The sequence below is a fragment of the Halichoeres trimaculatus genome, unplaced genomic scaffold (genome assembly GCF_033239565.1).
Source record: "Halichoeres trimaculatus isolate MK-OKI-2021-1 unplaced genomic scaffold, fHalTri1.1 fHalTri1_scaffold_21, whole genome shotgun sequence".
NCBI lineage: Eukaryota > Metazoa > Chordata > Actinopteri > Labriformes > Labridae > Halichoeres > Halichoeres trimaculatus.
The window spans coordinates 17,020,543-17,047,657 of NW_027437199.1; the positions used below are offsets into that span (position 1 = coordinate 17,020,543).

A 27,115-nucleotide genomic window follows, 5' to 3' on the forward strand; every position below is an offset into this window, starting at 1 on the left:
GGCTCCGGTGATGGTTTAACTACGCAGAATGGCTTACATTTGACACACAATCTAGTTATGGTTGTAACCGCTGCGGTCTCATAAGTCTGAGTGACTCACACAGCTCATCTGCTCATCTGCTAACCGCACAGATTCACAGAAATGACAAGTCTTAAGCTCCGTAAACCAAAGATCAATCATAGCTGGAGGGAGAATACACACACACACGCACACACACACATAGAAAAGTGTTTTCATCTGCCTTTAATCAGACAGGCCGCTGAGGTTAACGATTACTGGAAGAGAAAGGAGAAACAAAGGAAAAATGAAGTCTGGAAATTTGGGTCAGAAAGGGTTAAACTAAAGATAAAAGTGAGCGATAACCACAAAAATGAAGAAATATGAAGAAAAGCACAAAGTGAGGAACATAATCCCACTCATGATTGTTCATCTTGTGGTCACAACACCCCGGCAGACAATTAAGAGAAGCTCCCACACCACAGGAAGCTTTTAAAACCCGCAGAGTTCAGAACTTGGATCCTTAAAGTCTCTAATTTCCTCCCTTCCTCACTTCTTTTTCACACATTTCCTCAGTTATTTCCTCTTCTCTCCATCCTCCATCTGCTTTGCCTGTCAATCATCTTCTTCAGTTAAATTTTTCCTCCCTGAATGAGAGCTGTATGTGTGTGTGTGCGGGAGTGTGTGTTACAGATACCTGACATTGCCTCAGGCTGCTTCCTGTCACAGTTGTCACATTTTGATGAAGCATTGTTGTGATAGCAGACATAAACTCAAGGTAGAACAGGAAGGAGGAGGGGAACTCTTCCTTCCTTTCTTCCTTCTTTCCTTCCTTCTTTTCTCACCTTGTAGTGCTGGGAACTCTCGTTCATGTTGTCCTCCCTCTGCTTGGCCTCCTCCATCAGTTGAGCGTTCCTGTTCTTCTCCAGCTGCTCCTTGTGCTTCATGTTGGCCACCTTCTTGGACTGGTCCTTTATCTGCCTGCACATGCACAGAAACAGATACATTAAAGTTAATCCACCACTGAAAAATTGCATGTTAACACAGGAGTCATAAAAGCTAAAACAGGTTCCAGTGATTTGAACTTCTGGATCAGATATGGTCTTTGGGAGCTGTATTAGAAATACAAGAGGCTGGCTTTGATCCTCCTCGCTAACTGGCCCGTCAGCCAGTACGGACAGTTGTGCCTCTGATTGGGTGAACTTGTAATCTTCATATCTCTAAAATTACCACCAATATGACATTTGCTTTTTCAAACAGTCTCTAGCTTTCATCTGACAATGTCATAATTGCAGCACTGAAATTAATCATATGAACATTTAGATTTTCTGCCCACAGCAAATATTTAACCAAAGTTATCCAGTAAGGTCTCACTAAACTACAGTCTGACTGTACAAAGCTCTGTACATTCTGTAAAAACTCAACAACTTTCACAGCTGACGTCTTTAAATGAATTAATTTATCAGGATGTGAAAATGTGGGAGTTCAAAAAACAAATTACAGAACACAAGACAAGACTAAAGTTATGAAACAGTGCAGAAAGGATAAAACTTAATGCGGAAAAATAGTCAGAAATGTAGGATAAGAAATATTTGGGGCTAAAAATGTTGAAAAAATCCAGATCCTGATCCTGCCAAAAAATAATCCAGACCTTTTCCCTATATCGCCCCCTAATGGAGAACATTTCCTTGATGAGAAGCAGAGTTTACTGATGTTTACCTAGCACATAACACTGCAGAAAACTGACCACTGATCATCTGTTATCAAGAGACAGTTAAGGGACAGGTGAGGTTTGATTTCATAAGTTGAAAAAGTGATTTTGTTCAGGGTTTTTTTTTCAAATCTCTAACATAGATAATCATATTCTACTGTCACAGTTAATAAATAAGTCGGTAAGAGCCGCACAAAATCAAATGTGGCCCTCTTTGAAAAAAGTCTAGACGCCTAGTGTGTAAGGTAGGCTGATCCTTTAATATTTCCTCTATACAGATCATAAAGTTGTTTGAATTAAGTTGAATTTTCAATTCAAACACTTGTCAAAAGAAGTTTTTGAAACATATAAACTATATTTTTTCCTTGTTTGATACCAGAGAACCAGGGAAATGGAGAAGCCATAAGCAATTTATCACACACACACCCACCCACACACTCACACCACCTGGTCCAACCATCCCTCTCCAAACATCTCCAGGACATGCTGTCTGTTATTTCCATTAAGATGACAGTGAAATGTGATTAACAATTTTGTGTAATACAATGCTGCAGTGTAATCCTTCAGGGCTGACATAACGTAAAGATCGGTACAGGAATTCAATAAAACGCGATGAATTAATGACGAGATGACATTTGAGATTTCTCCATGGTGGGAGGTATGAAGGTCTTTTCACGGAGGGATTACTGAGTGTCGGGAAGCAGAGGCTAAATCATCATGTTGGGAATGAAGGAGGGAGACAGAGACAGGGAGAAAGAGAGAGTCCTCATGGGAGCAGCGGGGCTGTGAGATGGTTTAATCCCAGTTCAAGCTGTCTGGAAGCCATTGTGTCTCTGTCACAGACCTATCAGCTATCACAGCAGCTTGACTTGATCAGGACATGTCATACCTTTCTCACACACGGACAAACCCGAGCTAATGCCGCTTAGGTTTAACAGAGCCTACTGAATCATGACACTGATGAAAGATAAGTCAAACAGAAAGGATGAATGTGCAAGCGTTGACGTCTAACAAAGACAAAACTCCTGACTAACTCAGTGTAATGGTGCATGAGTCTGTGGGTCTTCTGTATGTTTGCATTTCTTAAACATTAGTGTAGTAAGTCTGTGAAATGTTTATGCAAGCGTAAGCATTCCTGTTAGCTCAAACTTCCACACGCTCTTGGACAAATCCTGGTTCTGGACTCCCATTCTGTGGATTGCCGGTAAAGAGCTGACGTCAACTTGTGGGAAAAGCGTAGGGCGTGTAAGACACCGTGAGGTATGTAGGCAGATCTGTGGTTTCTTTGGACATAAAAAGGTCCTGGCTTTGACTGACCTTTAAGATAAAGAGACCCTCTTAAATAACAGCAAACACATCCATCATTAGGAGAAGCCAGAAAAAGTGTGAATGAAATTGTCTTGGAATAATGTTGTAGTGATGGTGGACACTAGAGCTGAACTGTCAAAAAAAAAAAAAAGACAGAAGAGCAGAAGAAACTGAAGAGGAACCTGAGAGTCTGTCAATAAACTGAAGAGTGAGGTTACGTTAGCTCTGCTTGGTGAGGTTGGAGTTGGTAGATGAGCACTGGTAGGACATAACCAGGATTAAAACAACTGCATTGAAAATAGGGATGTCCCAATCTGATACACTGACTGGTATTGGCGCCTGATATGGCTTTTTCTGGATGATTGCATAGCATCAGATTTCATTATGCAATCTGGACCAATCCGGTTTTATCGTGTTTTCAGCACTGTCACACTTACGGCTGCCTTAAATTAAACCAAGTTGTAAACATGCCCGCTGTGTGGGACTACTTCTCTTTGGAAAGCAATGGCAGTAAAACATCTGTATACGTTTGTAAAGTGAGTGTTCCTTGAGGAGGTACCAACAGGGCTCACTTTAATTCAACAAATATGATCCGTCGTTTACATCGGAACCACCCAACAGAGTGCGGGATTTATCCGAGAAAGGTATCTGAATAAGGTTGGTACCAGCAAAACATATAAAAAAATCAGATCGGAAGTCAAAAAATAGGTACCAGGACATCCCTAATTAAAGGGGACATATCATACTTGTTTCTCCTTTTCACTATGCCAGACTAGGATGCCTGTAAAGCATTTCTGCCCACAATACAAGTCATTTAGTTCCTTCATTGCCCCACAATAGCGTTCTCAATATCCTCATTTTAGGCCATTCTGAAGATCTCGTTGAAACGCTCCGTTTCCAGAATGACCTCCAGTAACCTCGCAACGTCACAGCCCTTTGTGCTCTGATTGGTCAGTTCTATTAGAGGGGCGGAGGGGGTGGAGCCAGGGGGCGGTTTTTGCAGCATGGCAGTATTTACAAAATCGCCATATTGGATGGGGCAGACCGAGCGAGTTTGCTGTTTGCCAAAACTTCACTGTAAGGCATTGATAGCACTAATAAAATGGCAGAGTGTAGGATACGTCCTTTTGTATTGGACCCTGAGTCAGACCCGGACGGTTCTGCAGCTCAGGAGGAAGAAAATCCACCTGGACATAGATCATCTCAGGACGCTTCTGTGTGGTGAGTCAAACCGGTACTGTAACATGTATAATTTATACGTGGAAATAAAGGCAGACTTCACCAATAAACTATTTCTATAACAGGGCTGTGTTTTAACTGCTAATTCACCATGTAAACCCGAGCTGCTCAGCAGAGCAGAGTCTCTGCATCCAGCACTCAGTCAGTCGGCTCTTGGTGGGTGTGTCCCTCGGTGGCGGTTGTGTGACTAACTGACATCACAGAGGAGGAGCTGCTTTATCAGATTACTCCAATAAAAAGAGAGGATCCTCGTGTCGTCACGAAGGTCGAAATCTCGCGGCCATCTGGCAATGATCTATTTTCAGAGGCATCAAATCTCGTTCTAGGATATCAGAAAAAAATACAATATCTCATTTTTTGAAAATTCAGGGGGTGAAAGGTCTTGTTTTCAAATTTATCATATTATATGTAAGTATTAAATCAGGGATCAGCATGATATGTCCCCTTTAAAAACAGACATGACTTTGTGGAGGAAATCAGTTCCGGCCCTGCGTCCCAAAATTCAAGTTAAAAAGGAAACCCTATATAAGCATGATACAGAAAAACAGTGGCTGATGTAGACACCAGCCTGTTAAAGATGGACTGAGAAGAAGTAAAAACCTGCCCTGTAGTTTGACAAATCACAATTTGACTTTCCTTTCTGAAATCACAGATGCTACACCTCCTACTCTGAATAGGAGACAGACCACCCCACTGGTTTTCAGCGCACAGTTCAAAAGCTTCCATCCATGATGGTTTGAAGAGTCTTGGGTAGGGCTGCACGATTATCGCAATCGCAATCGCAATCGCAATGTCAGCACATGCAATTACGTAATCGCAAAAGAGGATATCGCAATCGCAATCGCAATGTCAGCACATGCAATTCAGATTTTTCTCCATGATAACCAAGCAAGTCTGTAGACTCATCATGACACAACTTTTTTTATTAAATCGCAAGCACAATCGCAATCGCAATATTGTCCACCTAATCGCAAATCGCACCTTTTCCCCAAATCGTGCAGCTCTAGTCTTGGGTATCTGAAGAAACATCTGCTCCCAAAAGTCAATGCCTTTTCAAGTCCTACCTAACATTTTTCATCACAACAATGCAAAACCACAATCTAGATTCACTACAACAGCACACTCTGTAGTTGAAGAATCTGGGTGCTGAACCAGTTGGTCTGGACTTGTCACTTCATAACAAGATTTAGCACATCATGTCACACAAAAACCAACAAAGGACATCCTGTATCAGACAAAAACAGGACATCTCACCTTCAAAACTCCAGAAACTAGTCTTTTCTGCTCATAACAGCCTTTATTCAAATTCCCACAATCTCCCTGCATGCTGTTTCACTTATTTTATTTCCACAGCTCTACTCCTCTGAGTGCTTTCTGAATTCACACGAGTATACGGTTAATTTGTTTACATATACTTATTCTAGAGTTTCAATATTTTATAACCTCCCTCCTCCTCCTGTCTTCTTTCCCGTCCGCCTAAGCCATAAACTAGCTGCTAAACTAACCTTAAGCAATAGCCATCAAGTGTTTTTCACATCAGTATCACTACCAGAAAACTTGAGAAATGATATTGGCAGAGAAAGGTAAAATAAAATCCTAAATGTGTTTGTTGAAAGGTCCAGGGGGCCCAATTCCAAGGCGTCCAGAAAAATTTAGAACCTTGGAAGACAACTTGAATGCGTCAACGGAGCCAAAACCGCTCTGCAGCACCTGGCTGCTCAAAGCTCAGAGAATAATAATAAGATGTGTGTGCACATGTGGTTTATACCATGTTATTTTTCTATGGATCCAAATGAATTTATATTTTGCATCACTACAAAATTAAGTGCACAGTGTGATGCATTTTTCTTTGTTTCCTTTGTTTGCACTCGATGTGGGATAAAACTATTCAAATATTTGGGATTAATTTTGTGCTCTCCACCCTGTGTGAGTGTGTAACAGGTCATAAACATGCAGGAATGTTCCTATTGGATGATTTCCAGGAAGCATCTGGTGAGCTCTCCGAGGTTTCCCCCTTCATGCTACATTTACTGAACGTATGTGAGTGTCAGGAAAAGACTTGTAGATCACAAGGTTTCCTGATCGTTTCAACACTCTCCCTCTTTCTTCTTGCCTTGATTAATCTTTGCATTTGTTCAGATCAAACCTGCCTCTTTTTCTGCACAGTAATTCATAATCATTAGCATGAAAAGTTATCATTTGTTTGCTTCTGACAAACTCAGGAGGACAAATGTGGTTCGCCTCATCACACTCTCCCCGTCTCCGGATGCAACATTAGTCTTTCCTCTGGATGAAATGTTCTCATCAGACCATGGACCACTTCTTCTCTCATTTCCTCCTCCTGATTCCTTCAACTTCCCTTTTGTCACTTCAGTCTCCTTTGACTTTACTCTCCCTGAAACTCTTCCATAGCAATACAAACTCCATTCTCTATTGTGTTTTATTCTTCAGTAATGTTTCCAACCAAGAGTGTCATCATCACACCTGATCATATGTAACATATGATGCAGGATCAGGATTTCATCTGAATGTTTTTCAAAATCAGACTTTTTTAAGTACACCTGTCCAACTGCTCATTAATGCAAATTTCTAATCAGCCAATCACATGGCAGCAACTCAATGCATTTAGGCATGTAGACATGGTCAAGACAATCTACTGCAGTTCAAACTGAGCATCAGAATGACTTTGAATGTGGCATTGTTGTTGATGCCAGACGGGCTGGTCTGAGTACTTCAGAAACTGCTGATCTACTGGGATTTTAACCAACAACCATCTCTAGGGTTTACAGAGAATGGTCCCAAAAAGAGAAAACATCCAGTGAGCAGCAGTTCTGTGGGCCAAAATGCCCTGTTGATGCCAGAGGTCAGAGGAGAATGGACAGACTGGTTGGAGCGGATAGAAAGGCAACAGTAACTCAAATAACCACTGGTTACAACCGAGGTCTGCAGAAGAGCATCTCTGAACACACAACACGTCCAACCTTGAGGCAGATGGGCTACAGCAGCAGAAGACCACACCAGGTGACCCTCCTGTCAGCTAAGAACAGGAAACTGAGGCTACAATTCACACAGCAACACCAAAACTGGACGATAGAAGATTGGAAAAACGTTGCCTGGTCTGATGAGTCTGGATTTCTGCTCCACATTCAGATGGTAGGGTCAGAATTTGGCGTCAACAACATGAAAGCATGGATCCATCCTGCCTTGTATCAGCGGTTCAGGCTGCTGGTGTAATGGTGTGGGGGATATTTTCTTGGCTCACTTTGGGCCCCTTAGTACCAACTGAGCATGGTTTAAAGTCCACAGCCTACCTGAGTATTGTTACTGACCATGTCCATCCCTTTATGAGCACAGTGTACCCATCTTCTGAAGTCTACTTCCAGCAGGATAACGCTCCATGTCATAAAGCTGGAATCATCTCAGACTGGTTTCTTCAACATGACAATGAGTTCCCTGTACTCAAATGTCCTCCACAGTCCCCAGATCTCAATCCAATAGAGCACCTTTGGGATGTGGTGGAACGGGAGACTCTCATCATGGATGTTCAGCCGACAAATCTGCAGCAACTGTGTGATGCTATCATGTCAATATGAACCAAACTCTCTGAGGAATGTTTCCAGTACCTTGTTGAATCTATGACACCAAGAATTAGGGCAGTTCTGAAGGCAAAAGGGGGTCCAACCTGGTACTAGCAAGGTGTACCTGATAAAGTGGCCGGTGAGTGTACATTCATTGAAAGATGTTAGCTGTAAGAGCTGTTAAGTTTCTGCAGGATGTAGAGAGCTTTACTTTAATACAAGTAGCCTGTGTACAGTCCTAACGTAGTTTAGTAAGACACTAACACGTTGTAAGATGAAAGCTGAATGTGAATGTGCCTGACTGTGGACAAGCCCAACTTAGAAACTTTAACATTTTACTCCCTGTTTTAGAGATCAGTAGTTTCTTCTTGAACTTGATGGCTCTGCTCTCTGTAGGCAAAGTTCCATTTGAAGCAGTTTTAAAATGCAAAATACTTCCTTCATGACCTCTCTGAAATCACTTTCAACAACTGAAGGAAAAAACCGCAGAAGGAGGAGGAATCACAGGAGAGTTCACTTTACCCACAACGCTGTAAACACCACTTGTAAAAGAGCAGAGAAACCACATCCGTGCACAAAACCATACACTCATTGACACTTCAGAGGGAAGGGAAGGCAGAAAATTAGCCAAAACTGTGATGAAAGGAAGGGGACACACTTCTTGCTCGGTGCCATGGACTGTTCCAAACACAACCTGCTTTCTATCTGAGCCTCTGAGCTGGACCACACACTAATATTCAGAGTGCACACACAGATCCGAATGCATCAGCACGTAACATAACATAAAGTAAACATGCACGTTGACAGCACTTTGAACTGTGAGAGATTTAGAGACTTCAAAAATGCCCGTTCGCACTGACCTCAAACACACTCATATAAGTTATATATAAGTTAAATATAACACACACAAACACAAACTATACAAACAGAGAGTTCATTAAAATTTAAAGATGAAAAAAAATATTAAAAACTGCAGCCAGTACTTTAAATTTTAACACACACACACACACTAACACACAATCTCTCCAATAAAAACTGTTCTAAGCTTCCTCATTAGCATGCAGCTGATATTCAGGGAGCCACATTAAGGTAATATTAATATTACATTTGGAGTCCTGTATAAATATTTGATCAGAAATGCTCCGGGGTCTTGTGTATGTTTACTGCACATAGTTCACCCAACATTAACATCAAGGATTTCCTCTAAAACAGTTTGAATTCTGTTTTTCTTTTGAAAATACAGGAAATGTTGGTTTGGTTTACTGAGCCCATAAAGGCATAAGACATGAAACGAAAGATTCAAAAACACATTACTTTGGCCTCTGTTAGTTCAGGGAAGCTTTCAGCACAAAGAAAAGATTTTTAAGGGAATAAGGAGAGAGGAAGCAGTTTGTGGAGAAAGTCAAAAGCGAAAGAAATGAGGTTTGAGGGCAAACTTTCACGGAGCGGGTCACTAAAATCTATAGCCATAAAAATCCTACGATACTATAGCAGAACTCTTTCTTTAACAGCTTGGGTTTCTATGAAAATAAACCACTTTTACAGCATGTATGTAGAAGTCAGAACTACCGAACTAAAAGGAAAGTGTTTAGATAACAGTAACAGTGTATGCATGTGACAGAGAGCTGGAGTTGATCTTGGCTGCGTCTTTGTTGAACATGGAGAACAACAGAGCCTCAGACTGAAACACTGACACTCTGTACTTCAGTCTCAAATTCATCTTTGATCTGAACTCTCGATTGTAACTTAGTTAAGTCAACAACACAAAGACGAGGACTTTTATAAAGTATCAATAACTCAGAGCGGATATAGAATACAATGATGAGGCCAAAGGCAGCAGCGCTGAGAAGCACTTTCACTTAAAGCTGACAGGATACAGTTAAGATCCCCTGAACCTTCAGAGGTTTCTGGTTCTTTTCTCTGTTTTAGGTTTGAGGCTTTGATGGTTTTGTTGTATGGCCAATGAGGAAAGTATAAACATATTCGTATATCAACAGACGTCTGTTTTAGGGATGCATGATATGATCGGCACAATATCGGTATCGGCTGTTAAAAGCTTAAAAACACGTTTATCGGTATCGGCAGATATGAAAATTTCTGCCGATAAGCACAGCCAATAAGGAGCTATTCGGTTAGGATTATTATTATTTTCCATCTGAAAAATAAGCTCCTTAAATAAAATGTAGCACTTCATTTATTTGCACTGCAGAGCTCTGAGTCTGTCACCAGGTTGTTACAGTAGCTAAAAAATAATCAAATGCAACTTGGTTATGTTTAAAAATGCATTGTACATTTAAAGTTCACGTGATCTAAAGAAATTATTTTTCTGTATTTCAATACTGAATGTCTTGAGTTTGAAAAAACATGGTAAAATGGTAAAATAAAATGTTTTTTGTCTTGTTTTATGTGTGTTTCTTAAACAAATAAGACCGTCACAATTAGAGTAACATATAAATTCCAGTAGAGGATAGACTTAGCTTTCTTTACAGTGAAAAAAACAAACAAACTTGTGATTATCAGTATCGTTATCGGCCAAAAGGGGTTTCGATATATCGGCATATCGGATATCAGCAAAAATCCAGTATCGTGCATCCCTAGTCTGTTTGCCAGCATCTTTCATTACCCATCTTAATAATCTGCATAAGACACTTGATTCAGATTAATTTCCACTAACATGAACAACACCAGAGACAGACTGGCCGCGTCACGTCAAATCTATCTGGGGAGAAGGAATCAGAGAGTTTAGCTCCTACTGTAAGATAAAGTCAAACCGTTAGCTTAGCATCATATTGAAAAACAATCAGCCTTAATGATAGTTAATTGTGTTAATTGTGTGTTTTGCTGGTTTAAAGAAGATTAGCCTGCCTGTTACTACTGATGCTACCTGTTGTAAACACCTTGGGAATTATGTGGCTGCAGAGAAAAGCATGAAACTAAAAGTAAATTCATATTTCACTGGTTTTATTTCAGATTCAACCACTGCTTTCATTTTTTTCCAGTTTGGAAGGCTTCTTGCTCAGGTCCTGACCTCATTTTTCATAAATTATCTGAAAGAAATTAAATCATTACAACTTGGCGTCTGCGACTGTTACATGTGTTTTCTTTTTCTGCTTAAAAAATGACCTTAATGATGGAATAATTATGAAAATAGCTGTTTTGTAATGTCTACATCAATCTGTTAATCAACTTATCTCCTCAGCTCAAGTGTCTATGGAATTTTGTTTTTTGCAGCACTAAGTTTGTTTGTGGTTCCATAACATTTTGTTTAACTAATGAATTTAAACAAAATAATCAGTAATAAAGTTGAAGTTGTAACATGCAGACTTTCTTTTATGTAGAGCAGAAATTATCTCTGCATTCAGCATTAGAGCTGTGTTTTATGAGATTTAACCACCGCAATGAGATTCCCAGACTCAATCTATGGGAAATCAGAGGCTCACCAATTAATCCTTTTCTACAACTTTGGCTTTAATGAGGTCAGGAGACAGGAAAGAACTGGAAAAAAATGAGTTAATGAGTGTGTTTTATGTTTGTGAAATCAAAAAAAGTGCAAGTTTGGATGAGACAACAAAACAAAACTAAACAAATAGTTTCTAAAAAGCTAGCTCTTCCTAAAAATTCATTTATTTCTGGGGAAGGTTTGTATGTGTTTATGCTGTTAATTTATTTAATTCTGCATTTGATCCTCACTGCAACGTTGTCACCTATTAGCTGCAAAAGTCCTTTGTGTGTGTACACGTGTGTGTGTGTCTGTGTGTCTGCTTGTTGTCACCCATTAGCTGACAAATCCCTGCACCACCTCACTGCTCAGAGTCACACGGGACCTCAAAGGGATCACACACACATACACACTCAAACGCACACACACAGGCGCACTGCAGAAACAATGCAATTCCTTTTAATGCTACAGAAACCTTGATGTCAGACGTTTGGCAGTGGATGAGGAGTTCCTTAGCTCCAGATCAAAACAGCCAGAAAAAAAGCAAGGCGAAAAAAGGAGCACAAAAAAAAGGGACAGAAGAAGAAGAAAAAGAATTCTTCTGTCGTCTACCAGATGCCATTGCAACGCTAACTTTTTCTTTAGTTTCTCCCCCTCCAGAGTTGAATCAAAAAACACCGGAACAACAGCGATGAAAAGACTGACAAGGCGGCGGGGGGAACAGTGGCTCTGCCGGTTGAAAAAGAAAGAAAGAGCAAAAAGAAAGCTGGCACCAGGGAGACCTTTTACAGCAGAGCAGAGTGTACGAAACACTCAGACCACCAGATTTATGCAGGAAACAGAAGGAATAAGTGGTTATTATGTGGTGGATCGCAATGTGTAGGTCAGAGAAATTTTAATATGACTGTGATATGTCTGTTACAAAAGAGCGATTTCAGGCTTTGCATGCTGAATTCTCATTACAGAGGCACCTCCTGGGTAGAGACGGGAATATTTTAACTGAAGAAAGAGAAGAAGAAAGACTTTTTAAAGTCTTGGGTTATGCATGATTCTTTTTAATGCCAAAATATAAATTAGAGTCACTTTACTGACAAAACTAAATAAATCCTTTCTATTTAATATGAAGCTTCAGCCAGGAGCTGGTTAGCTTAGCTTAAAAAGAGGAAAACAGATATCCTTGTTCTATAAAGGTGAGAATCCTGTGAACTACCTGCCTAAAGCTCTTTATTGAAATGTGCAGACTTATTCTTTAATCTTCCCAAAAGCGGGAGCATAGAAACCAAAACTTGCTCTTTTAAGGATGGATTTTAGCAGCACGCTTCCTTAGCTTGAAGCCGCACCTCGCTGGAGTCTGAGACAATTGTCCGGCCACCTCATGGTGACAACAACAGGTCATTAAAAAAAGATAGGACGATACAGAAGTGCTGGTGTGCTGGAATCTCATAACTTTAAATACAGCTGGACGAGGGGGGCAGCTTTGTGAGAGCTGTTGCAAGTCTAAGCTAGGCTAAGCTAACAAAAAGATCATTTAGGTTTCTATGAACTGTCAAAACTCTTTCTCAAAATGAATGTAAAATATTTAGGGCTGCCACTTTAAAGCGTTAATTAGATTAATTAATTACACCCCAAATTAATGCATTGTGAAAATTACCGTGATTAACTCATTGGCTGTCAGGCATTTTCAGAGCATCTTGAATGATCTTTCAAGACCCAAATGATACTGTTTTCTCTGACTATGTAAACACCAAAACTACCTAAGAAGAGTGGACTCTCTTCTTTTATGACTCTCTTCCTGTTTGTGATCCAAAAAAAAAGACAAAATGTACTTTTTTTGATTGCTTTTATCTCAGGCGCTCCATCCTTTGATCCTCTCCATGATCTTCATCACTTTTTCACACAATGCATCGCTCTTTCTCTCTGAACTACTTGAACAGTAAGAGTGTGATCTGCCTGAACTTTTCTTACTTGCAGCATCTCACTTTGCCTCTGTCATCTCACATCTTCTCCTCATATCCATGCTGAGCTCTCATCCAAAGAGCGCACTGCTCTCACCCACAGTAGTTAATGAGCATGATTTTGATTGACAAGCACCGCCAGACCCTGCCTCTATAGACCTCAATGGCAGCGAAAAAATGTGGATTTCCAAATCTTCTCTTCTTTGTGTATTCATTTGATTAGTCATGCTTTTAATTTTGCAATGTCTTTGAATTCAAATTCTTTATTTGGGGACCTTAAGCAGAATGAGAACAAAATGAAATTAATAGAATTAATTAATTACAAATCCTATAATTAATTATCTTAAGTTTTTTAATCGTCTAACAGCACTTATTATATAATTTCAATGTTACAGACTTTAACTAGCACTCCATTTGTTGTTGTTGTTGCTATGTCTACCACTGTGCTTAGCTGATAGCGCTGAAGCCAAACTGTTGGAGATACTTACAGAAGTCTGGATACAACAGAGGCAAAATACTATAAAGGAAGACAGCTGGTGCAAGACTATGGAGGCTTTTGAGGAGGAAGTATAAGACATGTCTCTCTTCACTTATTTTGGGCAACATGAGAGCTCTGCTTAACAAGATGGAGGAGCTAACAGGGCTAGCCAGGGGTCAGTTGGTGTTTGGGGGATGCAGTATGGTGTCCCTTAGGGAGAAGTTGCAGCATCAAGATATTTCCAACCACACTTTTATCATCGATGGCTTGCAGGGGGTCCAGGCTGACCAGAAAACCAATGAACTTCCTGGACGTTAGCAGTATTACCTGCCCAGGGGGATCTTACATGTGATACTGGTAGCTGTTTACATACGCCCTTCGTGTAACATTCCCAGCACTTTCATAACCTTACTGAAGACAGAGCACCTCAAATTTTATTTTACATTTTATATGCACTTTCTATTAATATACTCAATTGTGTAGGCACCTGTGACAAGTGAATTTTCCCCTAAGGAGATAGATGAAGTATTTCTGATTCTGAAGTAGTCCAGATGTACCAATTCTAGTAATTTTGGGATCTAAATATCCATTCAGGAAAAATTAAAGATTTTATAAACCCTAAAATAAAAGTAGAACTTCCATAAATTCATCTAAAATTTGCCCAGCCATAAAAATTCCTCATGGTGATACTGCTAGAAAATGTGCTTTTGTTCGCTTTGAAAGCTTGAAATGTGAACTTAGCCCTAAGATGGTGACAAGAGTAGCAGGGCAGGTGGAAGAGAGACACGGGAGCACTTCCTCTTCAAAGACGCAGTGATGTGTCACAGAATGAGAGCAGAGTGAAAGTCAAGGTGTCTCCTTCAAAGAAAGACGGAAAGACATGACGGGAATGATTAAAAACAGAGTTTATGACAGAGTGGAGGAGATGAGAGAGCGTCTCAATGCAAGGACGAGAAGTGTGACAATGAAGGAGAGCGTGATGAGAGAAAGAGAGGCGAAGAAAAATAGGCATGCTGTACTAACCTTGAGGCAAGACTGGGTAGAGCAGGAGGCAGTGTTGCATTGTAAAGATAAAAGAAAGAAGAGAGAAGGAGAGGGTGAAAGAGTTGAGTGCTAGGTTAGCTTGATCACAATTCAAAGAGGAAAGAAAAGAGAGAACAGACAGACAGACAGTGAACTACAGACAGAAGCAGGGAGACAGGCATTAGCAGGCAAACAGGCACACAGACAGATAAAATGCAGGCGTTTCGGCTCAGTATGAGGGTTAGAAGAGGCCGGCTCACCTCACATGGCCTCTATGGGAACATACACAAAGAAAACAGCACACACAAACCATAGAAAACGAGCATTTAGCCAATCAAAGCATGAGCTGCGAGCTCGCTCATGATGAGTTATTTCAGCTTCAATAGCTTCTGATACTGCAGACGACTTCCCTCACTCCCCGCTGGGGGACACTTGAGAAGCACGCGGCTCCTCGGGATCATGAAGCAGTCTCAACCAAAGGGCCTACAGCGGGTAATCATCAAGATATGAAATCTGAAGAAAATTTGCTTCCTAAATTGGTCGACCTCAAAGGTTTTCCACACGATCGCTCCTCGTATGTTTGGTTGAACTGGCAGAGCCCGAAACTCTGGGGCGAGTTTTTGCCTGGGAACGCACACTAATGATGCCGTGCCAGAGACAAATTGTCCATTACAGAACAATATAACACGCAATAAACTTCTCTAATTTCCCATTACTCAGGTTTATACTCTTCATCTCTGTAAACCGCTTTCATTTTTCTCTCCATTTCTTCCACTCTACGGCCTTTTCTGTCAGCTTCGTTCTGTTTCTCTCTCCCTATCGTGGTATCTGTTCTTCTTTCCTCTCCCTCTGTCTCCATCCGTTGTTTGGTTTGTGTCGTGTTGTTTTTCTTCCCTCCTCCACCTTCTTTTCCCTCTTCCTCTTTCCCTGTTTTCCACTCATCTTTCCAAATCCTTTATTTTGGCCCTCGTGGCAAATTTTCAGCTCCATTTCCCCTCAGTGTGAAGTCACCCAGTCTGCTCCAATTACCATCCTAGTTACAGAAATAAATAACCTGGTACCATTACAGCTGCGTTTACGCTGCAGAGACGGTTGATTTTTCACCTTGTTCAGACTCTGTGTAATCTTTTTATCAGTAGCGTTCACCCCACTCTCTTGTAGCCCAAGGTTAGCCTTGTTGTCTAGCTGAGAGATGGCCACAGGCTAGTGTATCCTCCTCTGATGTACCTGTTAGCTCCAGGCTAAGTATGATAATTCACAGAGGGGTGAGGCAGCCCTGGGATAAAGTCAGGATTAGTACACTTTGTGCTGTAGGGTCAGTGCTTGCAGCTCCTGATGCTGCGTGCTGGTTATATTGTATTAATCTAACATGGTTTGAAAATGTATGGCTCTCCAAACTACTTTTACAAATAACGGATGTTTTTCAATGCAGGTCTTTTTCCCTATGGTTTCCACAGTGTGACTATAATTCTCCCCAAATATCACTATACTTTGGTGGTTGTTATTAACTTCAGTTCAAAGAAAGAATAAAAGACCCAAGGTATGTTTGTCTGCACAAATAAAAGCCGCCAACAGCTAGCCTTGCTATGATCCTCCACTGATTTATTTAACTATTTACTCTTAAAGCTGGGGTGTCCAAACTTTTTTTTTTTAGAGGGCCTCATCTGATTTTATGAAAACGTCTGAGGGCCAGCAGCTCCTACTGACATATTTATTTACCCTCAAAGTAACATATGAATGGTATATTTGACAACTATTTCTTTTAGTGATTTCTCAAATTATTTTTCTTGTGCCTTCATTACAGACTTATGAAATGGGGACTCACGTGTCTTTTACTTGTCTCTTGATTCCAGATGATAAGTGGTCTGTTTTCTGCAGTGTTTCCCATTGGGGAGCCATATGGGAAAATGGGTCAGGATTTTTTTTTGATCAAACTCAGAATCAAGATTTTATCAGGATTGATTTTCAGGATGTTTTTAACCTCTTAAGACCCAAGCTTTTGTTTGTCTGGTGTGCAATTTTTAATTCACCTTGCTGTTTGGGATAAATAAGACCTAATAAGTATAACTAAACTTGGTCTTTGTACGGGCAGTTTGATTATTTGTCTTATGAGTTCTCTATTCGTTGTTTGTTGGTAGCGTTATTGTACTTGAAAATGTTGTTTTTTCACTATAACAGGTGTATTATTGTGATTTCACCAAAAGATGATGTGGGCAGTGTCCCTTAATGTGGCTAATCAGTCAAAGTTTAAAGAAATGATCATGAGAGGCAGAAATGTAATGTCCACATATGTGGACGCTGGATCTTAAGAGGTTAAGACTATTTTTACCCACAAACATTTTCAGTTCCATAGGTAACACACTGTAACATAAAAGCTAGGGGCTGTATGAATACAAACCATAGGCAATGATTGTTATCCTGAGCCTAACTTTTTTTTTTTTTTTTTTGAAGTTTTACTTAGTTTTAATGTTTCGTTTAGTTACTTTAACCTATTTTGACAAAAACAAATATTCTTATTTTGAATTTTGGCAGATCCAATGTTAAACAGTTTTATTACAAAACTTCAGGGGCTAAAAACAGCTTTTCTAGTGATTAAGCTAGCATGAGCATGAGCACCAGCTGTCACTTCAGACTGTAACAGTTATCATGAAAGTCATTGTGCGGGGAAATTATAAACCCTTTTTCCATCTGATTGCCGTTTGTATTCTGGATAGAGCTGCACTTGTTCATTAAAGGGTATTATCATTGATGGATGTACAGCTTAAAGCTGTAGCAACAGTAACTAAGGGGGAGGGGCTTAACAGAGAGTCACTTCTGCTCTTTTCTGACCATTTCACCTTCGCCAATGTTTAACCACATGCCAGACTAAGCCAGGGACATTCCCCCCATTATACATCAATCCGCTCAACGGGACCACAAAATGTGAAAATATAAAAAGCATTGTACATCATAACACCCTGTTATGTAACCTCCACAAACCGCTTTCCTTACAGTAATGATTGTGGAGGAAAGTTACATTTCTTCATAAAAATCTACTTCATCTTCATTTGACTGTTACAGGATACTGTGGTCACGCTGACACTGGCAAGGCAGGATTTAATCGCTTTACAGTTTCCTCAGATTAGCCTCTGAGTTTGAGATGTTCAACATGAGCTGTTTTATTTTTGTGGGAATAATCTTGGAGAGAGGAGTATTATCCAAATACATGTGACAAAAGGAGTTAAAGTGCCACATTTGCACCTTTGTGCAATCTTAAATGGTTGTTGAGTTACATTGTAATGTATCCACAAGGCTTGTGCTGCTGTTAATCAGTACGGTAGTCACTGACACACAAACGCAGTCAGAATCTGAGAGTTTAAAGTCAGCAGGTGAGGAATTTTTACATTTTGTTTATGTTGAATACCCTGACTGAGACAGAGAGGAGGACGTGATTCTTCCCAAAATCATTAACAACCATTAGTCTTAGAGTCAAACTAAGGAACACAGACAGAAAGTGGGAGCGTGTGTGTGTGTGTGCGTGTGTGTGTAGGGGGGGAGTTTTGAGTGGGAGTGGATTGAGATTGTGTCCAACAGGAGAAAAGATTAAGGAGACATGGTAGACAGAAAGCATACGATAGAGTTGAAATCAAAGGCTTCATGAAGAATTCAGACAGACAGTGGGAACAGATTTCATAAGCGCAGACGGCTCTGATCTCTCAAAGTTTACTTTAACAGTTCTCACTGAAACATCAGATGAGCTAAAGACGCCTGACCTTTCTTCACTCAGTGAAACCCACAGAGGCTCCTTACAGGGATATGCACAAAGAACAAACAGGTGGAACAAACAGAGGGGAATAAATACTCAGGTAAACGGATAAAACAGAGATGCAGGCAGCATGCATACAGAAAGACCCTCAGATAAAGACAGAAGAACAGAGTAAGGTTAGGATTCACTGATGAGGTAGATATGAGCTGTGTCCCATTTCAGAGGCAGGCTGATTGCATCTCAGTGACGCATTTTGAAGGCTTTACACATGCCCGAATTTAGGGTGTGCCAAATCAAACAAGCTGCTGGACCCTCATGTGGATAACTTTCAAATCTGGGTTGTTGGTTTTAACTGTATGAGCAGCTGCCAATACAAAAAAGAGATTTAAAAAAATCCAATGGTGCTTTGAAACTTCAGATGATCTTAAAGTTTTTCAGGAACTAAAAAGACGTCAGTTCAGGACGAACCAGATCCTTGTTCGATTCATTTCTGCTCTGTTGCATTTTGACTGCGTGCTTCCTAATCTGAGGCTTGAGGAGCCCCTGCCCTTCAAACCCCAAAGATGAACCTCTTCTTGTTCATCTTGGGCAGTAAAACATCAAAGCTGTTGACCCTTGGGTTGAATCCACTTCTAACAGTGTGTACCCACCAAAAGCGTTGCAAATTTTTCGCACGTTGATATTACAAAGTCAATTCAAAACCGCAAATTGACACTGCGTCAGGGCGAGCATAGAGCGGCGTCAAGCGTTGAGCGGTGAGCGTTTCCAGCAAAAAAACGCTCGCTGCTCACCGCTCAACTTGAAATAATTGAACTTTTCGAGCGAGCGAGCATCTTGACGCGCCGGGACAGCAGATCAGCGTGGAGATCGTCACTGATGGACAGGCGGTCCGCAGCTGGGGTGGAGCGCCTGTAGTTGGTATCCAGGCGGGAGATCCTGGCACCAACCCTGGATAGCAAGTCTTCAAACTGGGCAACAGTCAGCCTCAAGTACCGCTGAATTTGGCTGTCGTCCAGATGCAGCTCCTGCAAGAGACGGTGGAACTCACCGAGCTCACATCGTCTCCGTAGGGTAGCATGCATCCAGTACCGACGTCGGCGCCTAGCCCACAGCTGACTTCTCGACAGCAGGTACAGAGCAGTGATGGTGGTGATCGGAGCCATGTTCGACGATGAAGTGATGATGGCGGACTTTTCGTGCAACGAAGCCGCGGCGAGCGGTAAGCGTTTTTTGCATATTTGTACCAGCGTCAAAACTCAAGCGTCTAGCGCGCCGCGATTTCACTTGACGCGCGAATACATTCGCTCTCAACGCAACGTAATGCTTGCTTTTTGTTGTTCATTCATTCATTTTTTGAACTGCTTATCCTGTTCAGGGTCGCGGGTGGCTGGAGACTATCCCAGCTGTCATTGGGCGAGAGGCAGGGTGCACCCTGGACTGGTCACCAGTCAATCACAGGGCTGACACACACAGACAGACAACCATTCACACACACTCACCCCTACGGACAATTTAGAGTGATCAATTAATTTTTTAACAGTAGGAGGAAGCGGGAGGACCCAGAGAGAACCCACCCATGCACGGGGAGAACATGCAAAAAAGGTTCACCAGTCAAACTGGGAATCGACCCACTGACCTTCTTGCAGCCCGGTTTATTGTTGTTAGTAAAATACAATCTGGTGACAACACATTTCATTTTATTTTGAAAGTCAACCAAATGTGTTGATGTGGTTTTAGTGCTCGACTCCCTGTCCTGCTCAGTCTGCTCTGTGAAAACTGGTGCATTGTCGCTTCTGCACCTGGTTAAAATAGAAGTCTGTGTATCTGATCCTAAAGATGAAATGCAGCCAGAATGCAATGGAGCAGAAATGTATTGCCCTGACGGTTGGTAAGTCCCACAGCCTAAAAGGTTGCTATGTGACAGTGATCATTTCAGTTTGGCCTGAGAGGTTGGCACAGCCAGGAAAACTGAATCCTTCAAAGGACCCAACCTCTGAATCAGGACACAGCCCCATAGTATATAAGAGACAAGTTAGGTAGAAGAGAAGTAGTTAGAAACAGACAAACCATTCCCATTAGCACAGAATACCAACAACAGAAAAATACTGAGAGTTGTCCAGACTCCTGGTGAAAGAAAGAGTGCGTTAAACTCTGCCAGTCAGGCATCCTCTACTGAAAGTAAAACAAAAGTGAGGCGTGAAAACAGAGCCACTAAATGAAAGAGTTGCATCATTGACAGGAGCAGAGGCTCAAAGAGTTGCACAGCAGAGACTCTGGTGCCATACTGTGCCCCGGTTTTACAAACTTCAGGGAGCAGTCGTGCTGCGGTGTAACAGAGGACAGAAACTTCTACTGATGCACAGACGTGTAACAACACAACTCGCCTGAAACTGAACTTCAGGGGAATTTTTTTTTCTTCTTTTTATTCTGCGGACAGTTCCAAAAGATGTACGAGAGAGGCTTTGTGAGCATGCAACTGTTGCTGCAACTCTTTGATTGTGATTATTAGTGAACATACTCAGCTCAGTCTCATGTGGAAAAGGCTTGGAGACGTGAGATCTTTCTTGAAAAGTTTATTATTTCACCATCATAAAGGAAATATGAATTTGAGTTACTTGTTTTATATAAATCCAAAGACATGTTTGATTCAAAAAATGCCAAATAGGAGCAAATCATTGTTTTTAAAGTAACAGGCAGTAATGAGCTTGTTTTGCTCAGATGAGGCTGAAAACACATCCAGCCTTACATACTGTATCTATCGGATGTCCTCTGACAACATTTGGGTCTCAATGGAAGAACCTCTGACTCAACTTGTGGTTCTGTGGTCTGTTGATGTTCACTTCCGAATGAGAAAAACTGAGCCACTTAGGGTAAAACGCTCTGTCAAATTTGTTATTGAAGCATTTATTTCCATATTACTTTTCCACATGAGGCTGGTCTCTTTCTCAGTGCTCTAATATCCCGTCCTTAGACAAGCAGAGTGAGTTTTGTCGTGCATCCGCCCTACAGGGCCACCAACCACTCACGTGCCCAGGTAGTCCCACACCAGCCCCCCCACTGGCTGCTGAGAGGCAGCAGAGGGAGAGGCCTGGTTTCTTGACGGCTGAGAGCGCCATAGATGGGAGGATGAGGGGTTTCTGGGGATGATGGGTGCACGCACACACGTACAAAGGAACCAAAACGCACTCACGCAGATGTAGAACCACATTTTAGGGTACACACGTTAAAATGAGGTAATGAAGACGGAAAAGATGAGTGATGTCAGAAGAAATGAAGCCGAAGCGAGAGGAGAAAAACGGGGGAAAGAAGGGTGAGAAAAAGGGGCGGCTCAGGAGTTAGTTCCAGAGAGATTCCCACACACTGCAACAGTTTGAAGCTTTAAAATGAATGGAAAATAAGCGTAATACAAAATTTATAACTCAATACAGCACGTTAGGACAGTCATTGTTGATTTTTCATTGGTTTAGGTTGAAAAAGAAAAGAAAAACTTAGTTATTACATCGTGAGTCAGTTTAATCACTTTTGCTCCACAATGATTAATCTCCCTCTCACCTCTCCAACTCGTGAATCTTTTTCTCCTTGTCGTTCTTTTCGTTCTCCATCTCCCTCAGGATCTCCAAAAGCCGCTCCACCTCAGACTGCGCTCTCCCAGCATCCTCTTTGTGCTGGGCCACTTCCTGCTCCAGGCTGGAGATGCGGTTGGAGAGTTCAGTGCTGGCCTGGGAATCTGCCGCTGCACTCTGAGCCTGGAAGAGAAATTAATTATTATAAATAAACAGAGGGTTAGCTTTCAAAATTAGGTAACTACTATATGATGGTGAAAATAAGAAGGGGACGCCAATAACAACAAGGAAAGGTGGGAGAGATTTAATGAAATTGAAATGTGCTTTTATGGAGTGTTTAAGAGTGTGATAACTCTTTAACTGGGCTTTGGCTGATGAAGGGACGTTCACAGGAAAACCTCTCAGGACCAAACAAAAGATTAATGACATAAAAACTGAGCTTTTTAAAAGACTCTGTCTCCAGCACATCTGGCAGACTGTGGCTGATGTTTGTAACAGAAACACCTTTGAGGTCTCATCAGTTGTGATTAAATGAAGAGTCATCCTGTGGAGCAATATCCAGGCTCAGTGATAACATAAACAGAATACAAACAGGATGTGATGGATTCACTCCATGCTCTTTCCCCAGTTTCAAACACAAGATTTAGTCTGAAAAAATACATCATGGTGCATTTAAGTATGCTAAATTGTGTTTTTGCTACCCAAGGATTAGCTTTACGTAAAAGAGAAAGTTCATTTTCATTCTCTCCACATGCTTCAAAACTTCTCTTAAACTGAGCAACAGAAATTTAAGTCACAGACCTCAAACAAGAGAAGTGAACGAGAAAGGGCACTCTCTGCTGTTTGAAGAATCAAGTGCTTTTCACTTTTCATCTCACTGATTTGTCTAATTTTGAATATCATTCTTCAGTTACCATCATACTTATCTAGTTGTATTTTGTTCACTTGTTCAGTTTTAGGATGGACATAACAGTGTTAGTCAGTTAATCTACACGTTCTAAAAAATCTTGGGATCTGATTCACGAAAGGATACTGCAGCTTCTGTGCTGTATTTTTAGACAAATCTAAATCACAGAGGGTCTGAAAAAATATGTCAAAATATGTTCAACTTAAACAGGGAAACACCAATTGTCATATCTACACAATGAAAAATAGTAATGCAGACTAGAAAATAAAAATTTCAAGATGTAGTTCATTAACTCGAACACAACAGATAGACTTTACTCTAGTATCAACAACATCAACAGTTCACTCAGGTCAGCACCACGTTACGTCTAATGTGAAAGGTTTATGAAAGTTTCACCTTGTGGGTTCAGCACTAAGTTTTCAGCTTTTGCCTGGTACCACTCAACACACTGTAAAGCTGGGGCTTATGGGAAATCTATTCCAGATCCACATTATATTCAGATTACAGTTTAAGGGTGAAATATTTTGAGCCTGTGGTGTTTGAATACAGCGCTGTACCAAACCGAACGGCCTTATGGAGCCGGGCACGGATACATGTACCGTTACACCCCTATAAATTACCCTCAGGGGGCATTAAAGATTTTTAATTTAATCGGTTCAAAATAGCAGAAGAGCACTACAATACATACACTTTTCAGAGATCCAAACATTAACTTTACCACTGGGCGAATAAAAGAAAAATATCCCTACCAAGAAGCAAGTGTATGTATTAAATACTGCAGTTCCTGGAGCCTCCACTTGAGGCTGGTTTCAGAAACACCAGTAACCTCAGACACACAAAATAAAAAGCTGATTTTCACAGCATAAAAGTGTTTCCAGCCTGGTTCAAAAAACAGTTGGGCCCAGATATCTTATTTAAGGCTGCAGCTATCAAATATTTTAGTATTCGAGTATTTTACTGAAAATCCCATCGATTAATCGAGCAATTGGATAAAATACATTTTTGTTTAGTTAAAGAGCAGTTATTTTTCAAATGAATTTTTTTTCTCTTTAAGAAATAGAGTTTTCTGATACAGCACGTCAGTAAGAGCACTTGCTTTGGTAGCTCCAAAATTTGTAAACACACTTTGACACATTTTTTGTGCCTTGTACATCTCATCAAATGTTGCGGACCCAAATGGCACCCGTTTCGTAGAATGACCCATTAGTCTCCAAACTCCAGAAAAGAAGCTAGATTTGTTGCTAGTTGCTATTTTGTATAAGAGGTAGCTTGAGGGGTCTGAAAACTCTCTTAATATGGCCTCAGCTCTATTTGAAATACCACTCTTTGATATTTTTTAAAATTAAACGATTCCTCGAGGCGGAGAAAATTACTCGAGTAATTTTTTGTAATCGAGTACCTCAAATCATTCGAGGAATCGTTCCAGCTCTAATCTTATTTCTCCATCTCTACACACTCATCAGGGGATTGCAGTTAATTATAACTCTTTATTTTTTTAAAGGTTTTGAACTTTTGAGTTTTGCATGGCTGATTTAACTTGACCCTGTAGCTGTCTGCAAAGAGACTAGAGTCACACCTCTTTACCTCATCCCAACTCAAACAAAGCTTAGTTGAGTTTTGATTTTAGATTTTCTTTTTTACAGCCCTCACCAAGGATAGGCTTCAAAACTGTGTATCAGAAACAAATGGGTCACGTCTTAAGACAGTCCATGGCTTGTGTGAGCTCTGTGTTAGCTCACTTGAAGACATAAGATAAACATATACACCACAAGCTGACTTCCACTCTTACTGATGTCCCCTCATTAGTCTTTAACTCCTTTGGTGTTTTGGGCTTCAGTTTCTTTCCACTTGCGCAAAGCTTAAGAGACATAACCATGATTTATATCCAGATTAGTAGGCACATAAGAAAACGAATATGGTTAAAAGAAAACAAACAGAGCGGCAGTGCCTGTATTCTTTCTGCTGACCTGCAAATCTGCACAGGAGATGAGGAAAAACAAGAAAAAGACGAGACCAAATAAAAATCAAAGACGAAAACAAGTTATAATGATCTTCGAGGTTAGAACAGCTGTGTGTGTTTCCCAAAAGCAAATGTTGCTCTTGGGATGGATCGACTTTGTGTGTGTAAGAGTGCGCACGTCTTGGTCACACAACACATCACTCTATTAGTTTTGGAAGAGCCGTGGAGGTTTTTTTTACAGGTCTTTATGTGGAGAGGAAATGTTTGCGTGTCTCACAATATTATAAGAAGATCTACGTGGAGGGAAGAAAGATGGAGAGAAATAAAACAAGAAGAAAAACATCACACAATGTCACAGGCATAATGTCAAACCATCCACGCACACACAGACACACAGACAGGTTTCGGTCTTTTTTCCATCCTTGGTAACAGAAAGAGACTCAGAAATAAACTCTGATGAGAGAAACACCAGAGATTCGCTGACACCTTTATACACTTTCACTCTCCCTGTCTCACAAACACAGACATACGTACATGCAGACACACACACTTGCACACACACACACTCAGGGAGTGGTGGTGCTGCTGTCTTCTCCGCTTTGTGAAAATGGCTGTAAGGCTGTCAGCGAGCTGTCACACACACACATCGATTTATGGGCTGCTGTGAGGGAGAGAATATGTGATATGCAAACTCACACACCTTCACACTCACACACTTGCAGCCATCTGTCTTGAGAAACAGTTCAGGGGAGGTGAGACAAAGACGATTTGTTCTATAGTTTGAAATTTTCTCCTTTGTGTGTCTGTATGAATTCACTCACATGATCATTTGTTCCACATTTTGGACTCTAACTGCAGTCAAAACACTGGATGATTTACTGAAACAATGGTTTGCTGGATTAGTCACACTCATCAGCATTTTGGAAGTGGTTAGCTGACCTTTTTGAGCTGGTTCTCCAGTTTGATGCACTCCTCTCTCTTCTGCTCCATGCTGATCTCCAGACTCTTCAGCCTGTTCTCCTTCTTCAGAGTGGACGAGGCCAGAGAGGACGCCTTCTCCTTCAGATCCAACACTGAAGTCTGAAAGATTCACAAATAAAAGAGACGACAAATGAGAGAACAAAGTTACAAACATTTTAATCTACATTCTCTTTAATTGTATCTGTTTCAGATGAGTCTACATTTAAATCGTCAAATCTGTTGCACAGGCACTTCACTCTAGCTTATTTTAAACACTAAAAACAACTCAAAATGCTTGTTTCTTTAGGGTATCTGCAGGTTTCAGCAAGTCAAATTTAGACTTCATAAGACTTTTTAATGCCACCTTGAAGGAAATTTAAGAAATGCTTTAAATGCAGGCAATGGTTTGGGGGATCCTGCTGTATTGCAATCCAGATGGACATCATCCAGCCAACTCTCAATAAATTTGCACTTGCCCATATTCCGAAACCGGCAAGCTAGCACGCACATAATCTAAATCACAGGGATTAAAGCAAAAAAAGACTGAAAATGTATTTCTGAACAAAGAAAACAACAGAGGTGTTTTCTATTTTAGGAATAAAACTGACACAGTTTTCTTTTTTGAAGATAAAGATCTGGGATGGCAGATATGAGCTTGCCTCTTTTTTCACAGATTTGATCTACAGCCAAGTTTATTGTAATGCTCTATACAGTAACAAAGGCAACATGTGTTCTATATAACACTCAGAACAAGTAAAAGTATAAAAAAGTCAATAAAGTCAGGAGGTATGTGGAATTGTCCCCCAAAGGAAAAAATCCAGCTATTCCAACATTAAAAATAAAAATGAATTTTATGCCAGAGCCGGAAGTAAAAGTGCGGACATGACAGGTAGTGCACGCTGATGCTCACTACTACAATAACAGCCCTGAACACAGAGCAGTACTAATGCAATTTATTCCATTATCTAGTCCTGGCCCTCCAAATTTAAGACTTCTGAGTAATGGATTTAAGACAAGCATGTGAAATTTTTAATGAACTTAAGACATTTTAAGGCCTAAATTTTAGATAGGTGAATTTCAGTCTTTTAAAGACTTTTTCAAGGCTGTGCGGACACCCTGGAATGAAGCGTGGCCTCTGTGATAGTCCGACAAGGTATAGACCGATTATCTGCCGGGCTAATTATCTGCGCCGATATTTAATATTTTGAGGCATATCAGCATAAGCCTTTATTTTAACTCTGGCAGCCAATCA

General features: G+C 40.8%; 1 protein-coding gene across 9 annotated transcripts in view; it reads right to left on the reverse strand.

Moving 5' to 3' along the window:
• LOC141810375 (ELKS/Rab6-interacting/CAST family member 1-like) overlaps positions 1–27,115 on the reverse strand; it is a 181,759-nt gene that overhangs the window by 83,255 nt on the left and 71,389 nt on the right. For 3 of the 9 annotated variants that reach the window (XR_012600087.1, XM_074697842.1, XM_074697841.1), the window contains 5 exons: positions 25,843–25,983; positions 22,026–22,219; positions 21,500–21,610; positions 14,729–14,740; positions 843–978 (listed from right to left, as the gene is read on the reverse strand). Coding sequence is in view for 6 of the 9 variants with exons in the window: in XM_074697842.1 (XP_074553943.1) it covers positions 843–978; positions 14,729–14,740; positions 21,500–21,610; positions 22,026–22,219; positions 25,843–25,983 (594 nt within the window). In the remaining 3 variants the exon portion in view is untranslated. The remainder of the gene's footprint in view (positions 1–842; positions 979–14,728; positions 14,741–21,499; positions 21,611–22,025; positions 22,220–25,842; positions 25,984–27,115) is intronic. The other 6 variants (XR_012600088.1, XM_074697845.1, XM_074697843.1 and 3 more) reach the window with 2 other exon arrangements.